Below are 13,761 nucleotides of genomic sequence, written 5' to 3'. Positions count from 1 at the left end.
GAGCTTACAGACAGCCTGAGGCCTTGTGCATTTAAGTTGCAAACTACTAATTCATTATTGAGTGCAGATGTGCACGCGGGAGGCCGAACGATCAGTTTCTGCTATAAATCTCAGGGCTTCAGAAAATAGGCAGAGGCGGATGCTTTACGGTGGAGCGAAGGTTCAGGTGCAGCCGGAGCTCTCATGAATAACACGTCTAGATTTCTCATGAAACTGGTTTGTGATTAGTGATTTGCTCTGTTCCAGGCTGGGAAATGACCCCAGCTTCCACGAAGCCTTAGCCCCACAATCTCCTCTGCCTCACGTTCTAATAAAGACTAATGTGTTTGCCGACATCGGCTCGCTCTCATTAGCGTGATTAATTGCCTCCTTGCAGTTGGTAAACACTATGAGCAGAACTGCAATGTATTCAGCGAGAATGAACCAATCATAATTAAATACTCTGATCTCCCCGCACAAGCTCTCTTCACACACTGGGGTAATGTTCATTGATTCATTTTGCCTCACTTCCTGTCATTAGCAGAGTGATGTAAGCGTCACTTTGTGTAGGGTGAAAACATATAAAGAGCCAGAGTCAGGCTGATAATTGTCAGTTTTTAATGAGTTCCTTTATTGCGCGGCGGCGTTCCTTTTCCTCGCGTGTTTGACACCGGCGTCACGAGGCCCTCCTGCCCTTGCTGCAATGTCACATTTAACAGCGTGTAGGGCAGATCTGCAACACAATAAACACAACGACCTTCATAGAGTCACGAAGATTATGAGAGGGGAAGAAATCAATGGAACGTTTTATTTTTAGAATTGGCAATAAAGGGAGGTGGACAGGGATTAGGAAGCTGGTGGTCACAGTAGGAGCCTGGAGGTATCGGGGGGAGTTTAGGGACCGCCAAATATTCAAAACTAATGAAGCCATTTAAGTGTTTAAGCTGCAGTGTTAGGTGACCCTATAGAGAACAAATGAGCACGTGCAGCGTGAAGTATGAAGCCTGGATACGAGAGTGAAAGAATGAGGTCAGGTGAAGCATTCCTGTCACATGCTCACTCCTACTCTGATATTTGTGGCCTTTCCCTGATCCTCAAGGTCTTTATTGTTAGAGATTTATTCATAGTGAGGAACTGAGGGATGTGAGGATATGAGGACGAAGGTTCCAATGTTTCATGCGCTTAAAATTCACCTTTTCAAAACTGTCTTTCCTGCAATTCTGAACATTGGGAATCAAAGCCCCCCTCCCCTTTGCTGTAGGTCTTATTCCAGAAGCAGTTTCATACAGAATCTTGGTCCTCCTCCTTCCAGTCAAGTCTATCACTTCTGCAGTTGGCGTGAAGATAAAATAAAGTTTGCAGCAACTGAGTGAAAGGTCAACTGTTCAACTCTCTCCCTCAAACAACAATATTTGAGCTTTTGGTAAAGAATCTGTCAAAGTCAAAGTTACATTTAATATGTTGACTGCTTCAAGAATGAGTTCCCTTCAGGCCAGCAAAGGCGCTAAGGGTTTGTCAGCTTAGGAAGGAAATGAAAAGAACTGCAACGTTCTCCTCAACTGACATACAATGGGCTTTCACCCAAGGTCCGTCTCTGCGATAGGAACTCCAGCAACCACAGGAAAAGGTTCCCTACAAGAACAACAAATATTTCATTTTACCGAGAATTCTCATATAAACAGAGTTAAAAACACATTTAAATAACTTAGGAAGCCTTTCCTCCTTAGTGACGCCATTAAACCAGACGGTTTCTACATGTGTTGGTATAATTAACTGTTCAGAGTTGTAGTTAGTTAGTGGTAGTTAGGGTGGCTAAGAAGATCAAACCTCCAGAATGCTGGTAGAGAAGAATCCTGCCTTATTTCATAAATCTGCCACCAATGTATCGACCTTTCAAATAGAAAACCTTTCTGCCAGTGCCATAAGCATCCATCCATTGCTTGAAACACTCAAAGAAGGGCAACGTGGCCCGTGGACACACGGCCAGGGTGTGAAGGCTCCTGCGGCAGTCTAATTAACAGGCGTTTGGTTTGCATCAGTGTTTAAATGTGTGTTAATGATGCTGAATTAAAAGCACTTTGTTTGCAGTCATTTGTATGTGTCTTAGACTGGAGAGGTGGGGATTAGCCACTGTACTTATAGCACGTGATGCTAACGATCTGTCTGTCCGTGCTGTCTACAGAGCATCTGAAGGTACCGCTGGAGGAGTACATGAAGCGGATGCCAAAGGTCCGGATCCTGAGGACCAAGAAGAGAGAGGGCCTCATCAGAACTCGCCTGCTGGGAGCTTCTGCAGCTAAAGGTGAAGTCATCACCTTCCTGGACTCCCACTGCGAAGCCAATGTTAATTGGCTTCCTCCGCTGCTGGGTGAGTTACACATGTTCCTTCTGTGTCTCATGTCTGCTGCTTCATTTTTCTTTTTCCCAGTAGCCCCAACCACAATGAGCGACGCACTTCCTGTACACTAGTGGAGGTTCTCACTGCTCTGGTGTCGGTCAGCCTTTTCCAACATGGCCTCTTTACAAAGCTCTCCATCACAAAGATGTCCTCTCTCAAATTGAAACACCCATGCACACGCACACACACACACACACACACACTCACACACACACACACACACACACACACACACACACACACACACACACACCACATCTACTGTGAGACTAAGCACCTTATCTTGTGGTTGTTGGGAATTTGGGAGGCTCACTTTTCCCAATTACCCTTTTTCCATTAGGGGCCAGACCAGTTCAGTCTCCCAGCATGGCACCATCACAGGCTGAACCATCACACACACACACACGCACAGACACACACGTGAACATGTTACAAGCTTTTGGCATACAGAGAAAACTGTTATATTATCCATCGTCCATCTTTTATCACTTTATCCCTTAATGAGGTTGGAGTATATTATATTATATTATATTATATTATATTATATTATATTATATTATATTATATTATATTATATTATATATATATATATTTTATTTTTTTTTTGTAAATTAGCATGGTTTTGTAATTGGAAAATACAAAAATGTGTTTGGGAGCCAAGCATCATGCCTACTTTCACTCTCAGACCGAATCGCCCAGAACAGGAAGAGCATCGTCTGTCCGATGATCGACGTCATCGACCACGACAACTTTGGCTACGACACTCAAGCAGGAGACGCCATGCGAGGGGCATTCGACTGGGAGATGTACTACAAACGCATTCCCATCCCAGCGGAGATGCAGAGGGACGACCCCAGTCAACCCTTTGAGTGAGGATTAAAACATACACAGATTTACTGAGTTCTGCGGGAATTCCACACGATCTTTATTTTTCACATTTCTATAGTAACAGGAGCAAGTAGAGCAGGCATTTATCTCCAGGTGATACGATGGTGCAGTCGACAGCAGCTCCTTTGTTCATTTGCAAACAGATAGTTTGGGTGGGTTATGTGTGTGTGTGTGTGTGTGTGTGTGTGTGTGTGTGTGTGTGATGGGGGTACACACACACAGCGCAACAGCCCAGGCAGGTTTGTGGCCCTGGTTAATTCAAAGGTCATTTTGTACAGTGTGCTTAAACATTTCTTTGCTCACTCTCTAAAAGGTCAGTTTCATGGCTTTTACTGCTCGAGTCCCTCCATCAGCGCAGCCCCCCCACTCTCTACCCCCCCCCCCCCCCCCCCCTTCCTCCCTCCCATCCTGGTCAAATGATGCAACGCCTCAACAGCGAATGCTGCATTAACAGTCACCTTCAGCAAAATGGACTCACATACTTATTAATAGTTGTGCTGGCTGATGTATAAACATCTCAGTCACATGTTATGAGATAAAAGACAAATCTGCGCTTTGTTTGAGGCTCTCACCATAAATTTAGGCATTTTGTTAAATGGATATAATCTGTATACAGGTTATAATGCATGAGAAATAATATAATAATGACTATGCTGGCCTGGACCATCTTAAGTTAAAGTCGTGCTAGAGGGAAATGACATCGAGGCTTAAGTGATGTTTTAGGCGTGACAAATATCCTGCAGATTTCACCTTTTCCTGCCCGTCTGTGGGGCAGATCCATGTTCTTTGACGCCAGGCAGTAGAATAGAAGCGAACACTCCAAGCTCCACTTGGCTGGTGCACTGCAGCGCGATCTAACTATGGAGAATGTGTCAACACATGAATTAAACATCCAACTTGGTTCTCCTACTCACAGCCACACTGTAATGCACCGGAAGTGCTGCCAAGTGTCCGTTTGCGGGTTTAACCATGCACAAATGCAGAGCTGCACACTCCATGGAGGCACTTCAACGGCAACATCTGTCAGCCGGTGACTGCTCCTGCCCACCGTCTAAATCACAGTATTATCTGCTTCTGAATGCACAAATGACATTTCATTTCATGCTAACACAGGAAAGTGTGATGGCTGACAGAGGAGGGGCTGAACAGTGTTTTATATAGAGTGAGTTTTCTTAATTAAGGTGACATAATAGGTAGGCATTAGTTAAGCTGTTAACTCTATCTGCCCCTTTGCTGCACACTGCCTCCGCAGTAATTAAGTCCTGCTTGGTTTCAAATGGAACATTTGCTCAAACATATCAAAATATATCATTTATGTGATTTATTTTTTCATACATCGAAAGGTTATTATTAGTGGAGAAGCTTAATGAACATCCCATCTCTTTCTGGAGTCAAATATTATCGTGGTTGTCTTTATTTTTCCCCTTTGACTCTGGGCAGAAATGTAAATATATTACGCGTGCTGTACCGGAGCTAAATAGTGAAATGATTTCATTCCACTTTTGGAGAGCATGTTCGTTTCTCCTCCTTGATTTGCAGTTAATGGTTCTCCCGTGGTCATCAGCAGAGAAATAGTTTTTCCTGTTGCGATGCAGATGATCCTGACTGACCCACAGACGAAATAATTCCGACTCCGCCATGCACATAATATCTCCAAGACAAACTGGAAAGTTGACTGTGTGCTGTTGCTAATTGAGCAAAAACAGTGGTTCAAACTCATTAACTGGTCGATATGAGGACAAATTCCCTGCAGGAAGCTGCAACAGCTGCATCCTGTCTTTTTGGAGCAGAGCTTTGGCCACAATATTTGTGCAGTCCTGTCATCCAATATACATTATTACTAGGAAAATGATTGGATTATAGTGAACGTTTCAAACAAAGCCATTTAATATGACTTATAAATATTGTGCAGTTGGTATACAGTGGGACCTCTACTTACGAATGCCTCTACATACGAAATTTTCAGGTTACGAAACGTCTTAACGGGAAAAAATTTCCTCTTGTTACGAAAGAAATTTCAGGATAAGAGGTCAAAAATACGCTACCGCTGCTACTCGCAGCTCGCGGAGTTTAGCGAACGCAAACATGCTTGTGGCTGCTTTGCCATTGGCTATCACCTAGCATCTTCCTGTAATCCCATTGGCTAGGAGGGACGTCAATATGTACAGGTTTGTGTGTATCCCAGCGTCTTCTTCGTCGTCTTTGGGATTTATTGTGGGTGTTTGTATGTTTGTCCATTAGATGGCGGTGTTACCACAAGTGTTAACGTTCGTTGCTAGTAATGACGGCTAATGTAAGATTAGCCTGTAATAAAGTTCATTTTGTTCCTGGAGAAGCCTTGCACTGAATCCCTACATTTATTGTAATCTAATTGTAACATGTATTTGTTACATGTTTTGATGCATTTTTATGATTTATAAAAAAAAAATGTCCGAATTTTTGGGGGTTTGGAACGGATTAGGGCATTTACATGGAAAATGCGTCTCTACTTATGTAATTTTCAGGTTACGAAACAACTTCCGGAACCAATTAATTTCGTAAGTAGAGGTCCCACCGTATTAGGTGTGCACGAGCAAACACTCATGTTCCATCAGCCCAACTCTCTTGTATTTTTGGTTATTACGTAATCAGCTGATGAGCTCTGTGGCTACAAAACTTCAGTCGTGTGTCTCTTCGTTGCTAGATTCCTGTTATCCCTTTTGCCCTCGGAGAAGGAAAACAACAGAAAGACGGCTGTTATCGCAGCACGACCTGTAACTGCTCAGCGCTCACGCGGCGTGGGAAGCCCCGGAGCGCTCCTCGCTGCTGCCTGAACGGTGGCTGCCCTGCTCGCCCTTAATTGATCCTCCTCTGGGACGTCTTTGGCGAGGGAAGACTACCTGCTGGCTGCATGCCTACAATCTGCTGAGAAGCTTGTCACTATGACAACCTACTGTTGTGTATTGCGATATTTTTTTTTTGGGGTGCTGTGAAGTACAAGAACACCCCCGTCTCTTGGAAATTGGGAGGGAAGAATGTGGTAACAGCGTCCAAATAAGGCCGTGCTGGTGAGAGATTGTCACCAGAAAAACTGGTGATGAGAAAAAAGAAATAAAAATGCGAGTCTTTGGGCTCTAGAAGCTTTATATCGAGTCCACGCGGACCGACAATGATGCTCGGCAGATATCTTCAGTACATGACCATATCTACCGCTCCATGTCTGATGGAGAGATAAAAAAAGAGCACATAATGAAACTTCAGCTACTGCTGCTGTCTGCACGCAGGCACTTTTAGTTCCATATATATTTTTATGCACCTGCTGCCCACTTGTATTAATATGTTACTTGATTTAAAGGCCAGCGCCTGCCCAGGTCGTTTCCTACCAACTCCACTCTTAGTATCTCAAATAAGTAGTAAATTTAAGCTGCTGTGCACCATCTGCAAATGTGCACGCTCAGTGTTTCCCTAATGTGGAGGAGCACTTGCAGGTTAGCTGGCGAAGGGTCTGGACAGTATTTCAGCAGAAGACATAAATAGAGACGCTTCATAGAGACATACAGGGCTAAAATCCTGGGAGGCGCACAGTTTATAGCCCCGTATGGACGCCTGTTCCTGAATATTTCACATGCTTAAATTATGTATTTTGCAGATGTCACTGCTGCTGTTTTCCAAAGCAGAGAGCAAATATTGAGCTGGTGTTTTGTCTTTTGGCTGTGGTGCAGGTCACCGGTGATGGCGGGCGGACTGTTTGCCGTGGACAGGAAGTGGTTCTGGGAACTGGGAGGCTATGACACGGGTCTGGAGATCTGGGGAGGAGAACAGTACGAGATCTCCTTTAAGGTAAAACCAGAAAAATGCCACACAGTATATTTTGGCTGTGTGGATGACAGAAGCATTTCCCACAGTTTCATCTCATTTAGGCAGTTACTGATTTAGCAAGGTTAAAATTTTGGGCAGCATTTTTCCACCATTAGATGCTGCTATCAGCTCATACCCAGCTGTGCATCTTAAGTCTATTTTATGCCCTCAGATATTCAATTTGGTTTCCTTTTTATTAAGATCCCCATTAGCTGATAGAGCACAGACAGTCGGTCTCCTGAGGTGAAAAGATTAACAGGCTCTCATACTAATCCCCACCACCAAACTGCTGCTCCCACAGATAGCCAGGCCCCCGCCTGAACGGCAGAGCCGCATTCACTTCAGCAGCTAATCTGACACTTTGTCCTGGCCGCGCTGGTGTGGGAACAGCGGGCTTTTCCAGCTCACACAGTGAAATAATGTCGGGACATCCAGACACACAGATCGTCACGGAAACACGACCTCACAGCTACTGAGGGGGAGAACGTGACACAGCAGGCACATATTTTTACTAAACCTTAATATATTGAGCCAAAAACACGATTCAGTAAATACATTATCAGTGCTCCACTATTTGAGTTATGGCAGCTAATAGAGCAAAAAACAAACTTTTTAAATCCGGTTCATGAAGTGCATTATGACCTGAACATACATCTTCAGGCTGTGGAGGGTGTAGACGACAGCTATTCCTTACTGTGTTCTCCAAAGGTCTCAGCAGGACCATCTGTTCAGGTAGACGGGCTTCGCAGCTACGTTAAACCTGATGTGTAAAATATGCAGATGAGGTTTTATGTGCCATTACTCCTGTATGCGTTTATGAACTCACACCATCTTTACTCTGCCACAGCCCTCCAAAAGGCAAAAGCCTTATTTACATAATAGTTTACAGCCAGTCCATTCACTGCTCGCTTTCCATTTTTACCTTCTGTGTTTTCATTTTCTCCACTTTCCACCGAGTTGTTGTCTTCAGAACAAAAACCCATTTTCCACCCTGCGTTTGACTGTAAGTCCTCTTTCTCCTCCGTCCTATTCTTTCCATTTTTGCCTTTTCTGTAGGTTTTATATACGATTGTACAGCAGGAAGGGTTGGGATTAGGGCTCACGGTTGCCGTCGCCTCATTCTTCTCTAAAACCAGAAGACTGCGGAAAATCGGCACGACTTTGCAATTTTGGTTCAGAACTGGCACACTATTTCACACTTTTGTGCATGCGCGTGTGTGTTTCTGCAGGTCTGGATGTGTGGCGGTCGGATGGAAGACATCCCCTGCTCCAGGGTAGGACATATATACAGGAAGTATGTCCCGTACAAGGTCCCTGGTGGGATCAGCTTGGCCAAGGTAATTCTTCACAGCGGAGTGGTTCATAATTTAAATACAGTAGAGATCAGTCACGCTCTCCCTGTTTAGAGTGATGGTGTGACATCAGGAGTTCAGTGTCTCCTCACCTGACAGGTGTTAAAGCTTTATTGACTGTTCCAAGGATGACAGTTTATGCAGCGTAGAAGTAGGTGACCTCAGGTGTCCAGTAATGATTTCATCTGCTGTCACCAGCTGCGCAAGAGCAAGTAGTTTTCTAGATAATGTTATGAAGTTCTTTTGCTTTTTATGAGATGTTCCACTGTTAAATCATTGCCTGAAGTTTTACTTTCATGGCATCAGCAGGAATCCTTCACAACTGCTCAGTGTTACATAAAATGGGAAAATATTCAATTTTAACTGTTAATCCAACACGACTGACTGTCAGTTTTTATGCATCGTTTCAACGGAAAGGTCAAAGTTCTGGCTCATGTTTATAATGTCTTCTGACTGATTTTGTCTGTTTTCTTCCTTGTCTTTAAAAAAGCATCACTATCATGTCACTAAGGTTTTTGAACAAAAAAAAATTTAAATTCAGCAAAATCCAATTAAGGTATAAGTTTTTAATGTCATCTTATCAGCCAAGTGATTATTAGTGTTCTGCAGTGTCCACATTCAGGAGCAGGTTTAATCACAGATGGAAAACAGTTTAAAACTGTGTTAAGATACAGCTGCATGTGAGAGCAAATCAGTTTCAACCCCAGAAATCCTGCAACTTTCTGTCCGTGCATCACCTCAGAAGCATCTGGGGGCTGAATACATCAGATAAAACAGGTGAAATAACCTGAACAAATGTGTGAGCATTAATAAATGCAAACAAATAGACTCATCCAAACATGTCTGTAATTAGTGTTGCAGAATAACATTTTTCTGTCCTGCGTCCTCTGCTAAGTGCTCTCCGGCTCCTCTCATGTGCACAGAAGCACTTTATATTCAGCTCATCATCCACAAACAAAACACCAGAAGGGAAGCTGCAGAGTGCCATCTACACTAGCTACAACATATAGCCTCTGCAGGTGTTGCCTTGACGAATGAGCTTAAGTTTCTTTCTTCCCTCTGTTCTTCTGACCGCCGATTCTCAATGTGAGGAACTGTCTAGAGGAGCTAAATCATCCCGCGCGGAGCCATTATGCGTGCCTCAGCTACGGCACTCCTGGGCTTGGCAGGCCTTACGAATGCTGATCATTCTGGGATGACTTGTTCCTGCGGATTTAGGAGAACATTTACAACCGACAAGGCCCCAACCAGTTCCTCTTTAATGATTCTGAGTGTATTTTCACATGTTTTGAGCGGACAAATACGGCCACCAGTGGAAACAACGCTCCCCTCCCTGTCGTCCTCATTGCAGGGACTGGGAGGGCCATTACCTATACACGGGAAGCTAATATACATTCTGAGAGGTGGCTGCTGGTGAAAAGTCTGCTCTCTGTTGATTCTCTTTGCATTCAGAACCTGAAGCGGGTGGCTGAGGTGTGGATGGATGAGTATGCAGAGTATGTCTACCAGCGCCGGCCGGAGTACCGCCACCTGTCGGCAGGAGACATGACACCCCAGAAGGAGCTCAGGAGCCGACTGGGCTGCAAGAACTTTAAGTGGTTCATGAGCAACGTGGCCTGGGATCTGCCAAAACACTACCCACCTGTGGAGCCTCCCGCTGCAGCCTGGGGAGAGGTACAGCTCATTCTCACAGCCATACGTCTCGATCAGTTAGCAACTTTAGCATAAAAGGCTCTTTCTTCTGTGTTTCCTTTGGAATCAGCATTAGAATCCCCCCATTTTGTAGGTGACCTTCTCAGCAACCCCCTGCATTCCCATTCCCATTTAATAAAACAGTTTTTGCGATAAAAAGGAATAGCGATATCAAAGGAATTAGTTTAGAGACCAACGTCTTTCTTTTGTTTGATAATGTCAGCAGTTTCTTTTCCCTCCCCTCAAAGTTCTGTGGGAAACTTGTTCGACTGCCTGAAGGCATCAGCTCTGGCTCCTGAAATCGGCCCATCCACACTGACCACGCTGTGTGATCTTCTCATTTACATATTAAAAGTCCCGTGTTTGCAAATCTTTGTTCTCCATTATCAAGTCAAGCAGAGGAAATGGTTCAATCTTCAACAGTGTGATAAACCGCGACTCCGAGTAGCTTTCCCCCGGGAACCGCAAACAACAAACAATGATAAAATCTGTCTGCAATATCAGCTCTCCTGCATGCTGAGGCTATGGAACAGCGTGATGATACATCAGGATTTGTGTAACTCAGGTGGGTTGTCCATCAGCTTAGTATTTAAATGACTATCCTTACTATCAAGACTATTACTATCAAGATTTTTTCCCCTACGTCTGGTATCGTGGTTTGCTAGTGGCCAGGAGAACCCACACTGTGATTGGAGAGCATGCCAACTCCAGCTAGGACGTTAGGATGCCACTCATTGTTGCGAGAGACGGAAGTGAGAAATGTGCAAGTTCAATTCCTGTGGGTGAAGGACACTTGCAGGTGGAGCACATCAAGGGGAGGCAGACAATTACAGGGGGGGGGGGGGTCTGAAGTGAAAGTGAGTGACAGAGAGAAAAAAAGAATCCAGATTCAGGCTTCTAAAATAATAATTTTCCTAAAAGCACAGCTAAACCTCTGCGTGTGCGCGCGCGTTTGTGTGTGTTTGCAGATCCAGAACGTGGGTAGCGGCTTGTGTATGGAGATCAAACACTTTGTGTCAGGGAGCCCCATTCGCCTGGAGAACTGTGTGAAAAGCCGCGGCGAGGTGGGCTGGAGTCACGGTCAGGTGAGGCCCATTCAGCACTCTTCCTCCAGGGACCCGGCAGCTCGGCGCGATGCTGCATGCGTCAAGTCTTCTGCTGCAAATGTATCATCAAAAAGCTAGGTGGACATGTCCAAGCCAGGGGTGATGGTCCTCTCCTTGGCCTGTTGTGGCAGAACACCTTGGACCAGGGGTCCCATAACTTTTCCCTTCTCTGATAAGGGGCCGGGGTTAGTTTGTAACAGAAAAAGTGTGAGGATTGCAGGAGTGCCTAAAGGTAAAAATGTATTGTTTTCAAGAAAGAAAAATCAAATAACCCTTTCTGGATTCTTCACAGAACAAAAGTCAGGAATTAAATAATAACACTATTAATGATATTAATAATAACCAAATAACCCTCTCTACTAACTAATAGTTAATAATGAAAGTAGTTCATAACGGACCAAATGTGGAGGCGGGCCGTATCCGGCCCACGGGCCGTAGTTTGGGGACCACTGCCTTAGACTCTCGATGGATCTGATGCAGTAACGTGCACGTAGAGCTGCCGCCAGGTCTCATTGTAAGGATGCAAATACAGGCATTACTTCAGTGGATCAAAGGAGAGAGCGTATCTGGGAAACGACTGGAACAATGTTTATTTGATCCGTGTCCCAAACATTAGTTAGATAAGGGGTGGGGCTTATGGCCCTCAGCTGGAATGTGGTGACGCATAAATGAGATGCGTCACCACAGCAAGCGGAGGAAGCCATTGGTTCAGGCGTGACAGCGTCTGCATGCTCTCCGCAGGTGTTGACCTTTGGGTGGCGGGAGGATATCCGGGTGGGGGACCCCATGCACACGAGGAAGGTCTGCTTCGATGCCGTCTCGCACAACAGCCCCGTCACCCTGTACGACTGTCACGGCATGAAAGGGAACCAGCTGTGGCGCTACAGAAAGGTTGGTGTGTAGATCATTCTGTGGAATCTTGAGCCATGTTTTAAGGGACAAATTGAAATTAATTCCACAACCAACATCGTGATATCATTTCCAATATCTGGGAACAGAAAACAACCTTCCTGCCTAATTTGATAAACCACTCTGAGTCTGTACACCTGTATTAGGAAGAAACAATGCATCTGTTTGATACATCCATGTTCCCAGAAACCTGAATCAACAGCTGTTCAGAGGCTCTTATCAGACTTTGGTGCTCTTTATCTCCGTACTTCTGTTAAGAAGAGAACCATCAGGCGTTCCATACGTTGTTTATCAGAGGGTCTTTTTATGTGCTGCAATTATTGTCAGATCAATGCGCCTTTTATCCTTTTTTAATTCATTCATTTCCCTCACTTGTGCCAGGAGATGCTCTCTTTCGACTCTGTTTCCCAGCAACAGAAAAAAAACCAAAAAAAAACGAAAGCTCTGTGGAAATCTGACCAACACAGCCACATAATCTTAGAAATATGAGCCGCTCTTAATGACTCACTGTTATATCTGTCGTTGCTAAAAGGAGAGATGACGCTATGTCTTCTAGCAAAACGTTTTAGAGCGATCCGCTTCCGATGCTGTCCGTCAAACCCATCATGTCAGGATGGAAAGCTGCAGATAATGGGGAAAACGGGCCTTTCATTTCTCTGCAGGACAAACGTCTGTATCACCCGGTCAGCAACAGCTGCATCGACAGCAGCCCGAGCGAAAGGAGGGTCTTCATGAACACGTGCGACCCTGCGTCCCTCAGCCAGCAGTGGCTCTTTGAGAGGACCAACGCCACCGTGCTGGAGCACTTCAATCAGGGCCACAACTGAGGCGCCGCGACCGGGACGCGTCCCCCAGCGATCACGGAGCAATGAGAATCTTTCAGCAGGTCACAAACGCTCGTTTTCAGTCATCACCAGAAAGACCAGAAAGGTCTCATTTCAATGAATTGAATTAGCGTCTTTGCAACGCAGGTAAGCGGTTCCGAGCGATGGAGGTGCTGGTTCAGAAACGTCCCCCCCTGTGCTACACCAGTGATCAGACACACAGCATCTTTCAGGATCCAGCGGAGCGGCGTGAGCAGTGTGTTCAGGAAAACAGGTAACCCAACATGAACTTTAGCCTTGTGAGAGGTGAAAAGACTGATAATTATTCTGGATTCTTTGCTTGTCCAGGGGGGGAGGAGCCCGCCCGTCCTGTGGGAGCCCAAAAACCCCAACAGCATTCTCGGAAACGGAACCTTTGATGGCCTCTTTAAAACTCCCGAACCGGAACTCTAACTTAAGGAGAACTTAAGGAGTTTATTGCCTCGTCTCACCATTTAATCGTTGCCTTAAATAGTTACTGCTATGGGAACAAAGCTGCTCCCTTTGTTTCCATCCGAGCAGCTGCATCACCTGTACGGAGACTTGACTACCACTAACAACAAACATGGAGGCCGCTGCTGAAAACACGCCTGTCGGACTCTGGCTGCACTGCGCGTGGATGCAAAGCAAGAATATGCCTTTTCCCAAACAACGAAATGTCTACAGTCACCTTTGAAATACAAACATCTATTTTTTTCTACTGAGAAATAAAGCGAACGGTTACATTTCGAGTAAAA

General features: G+C 45.0%; 1 protein-coding gene across 1 annotated transcript in view; it reads left to right on the top strand.

The window, feature by feature from the left end:
• The window catches only part of LOC101076971 (polypeptide N-acetylgalactosaminyltransferase 10-like), a 31,705-nt gene extending 17,944 nt beyond the window's left edge, over window positions 1-13,761 (top strand). Inside the window, exons 5-14 of the mRNA XM_003970857.3 lie at window positions 2,162-2,347; window positions 3,063-3,246; window positions 6,967-7,084; window positions 8,332-8,439; window positions 9,907-10,128; window positions 11,115-11,231; window positions 11,994-12,143; window positions 12,824-13,047; window positions 13,133-13,259; window positions 13,334-13,761. Coding sequence (XP_003970906.2) covers window positions 2,162-2,347; window positions 3,063-3,246; window positions 6,967-7,084; window positions 8,332-8,439; window positions 9,907-10,128; window positions 11,115-11,231; window positions 11,994-12,143; window positions 12,824-12,988 — 1,250 coding nt within the window. The 3' untranslated portion in view covers window positions 12,989-13,047; window positions 13,133-13,259; window positions 13,334-13,761. The remainder of the gene's footprint in view (window positions 1-2,161; window positions 2,348-3,062; window positions 3,247-6,966; window positions 7,085-8,331; window positions 8,440-9,906; window positions 10,129-11,114; window positions 11,232-11,993; window positions 12,144-12,823; window positions 13,048-13,132; window positions 13,260-13,333) is intronic.

The sequence above is a fragment of the Takifugu rubripes genome, chromosome 15 (assembly GCF_901000725.2).
Source record: "Takifugu rubripes chromosome 15, fTakRub1.2, whole genome shotgun sequence".
Lineage (NCBI taxonomy): Eukaryota > Metazoa > Chordata > Actinopteri > Tetraodontiformes > Tetraodontidae > Takifugu > Takifugu rubripes.
Note: the sequence above shows the minus strand (reverse complement) of the source record. Positions and strands in the feature narration are given on the sequence as shown.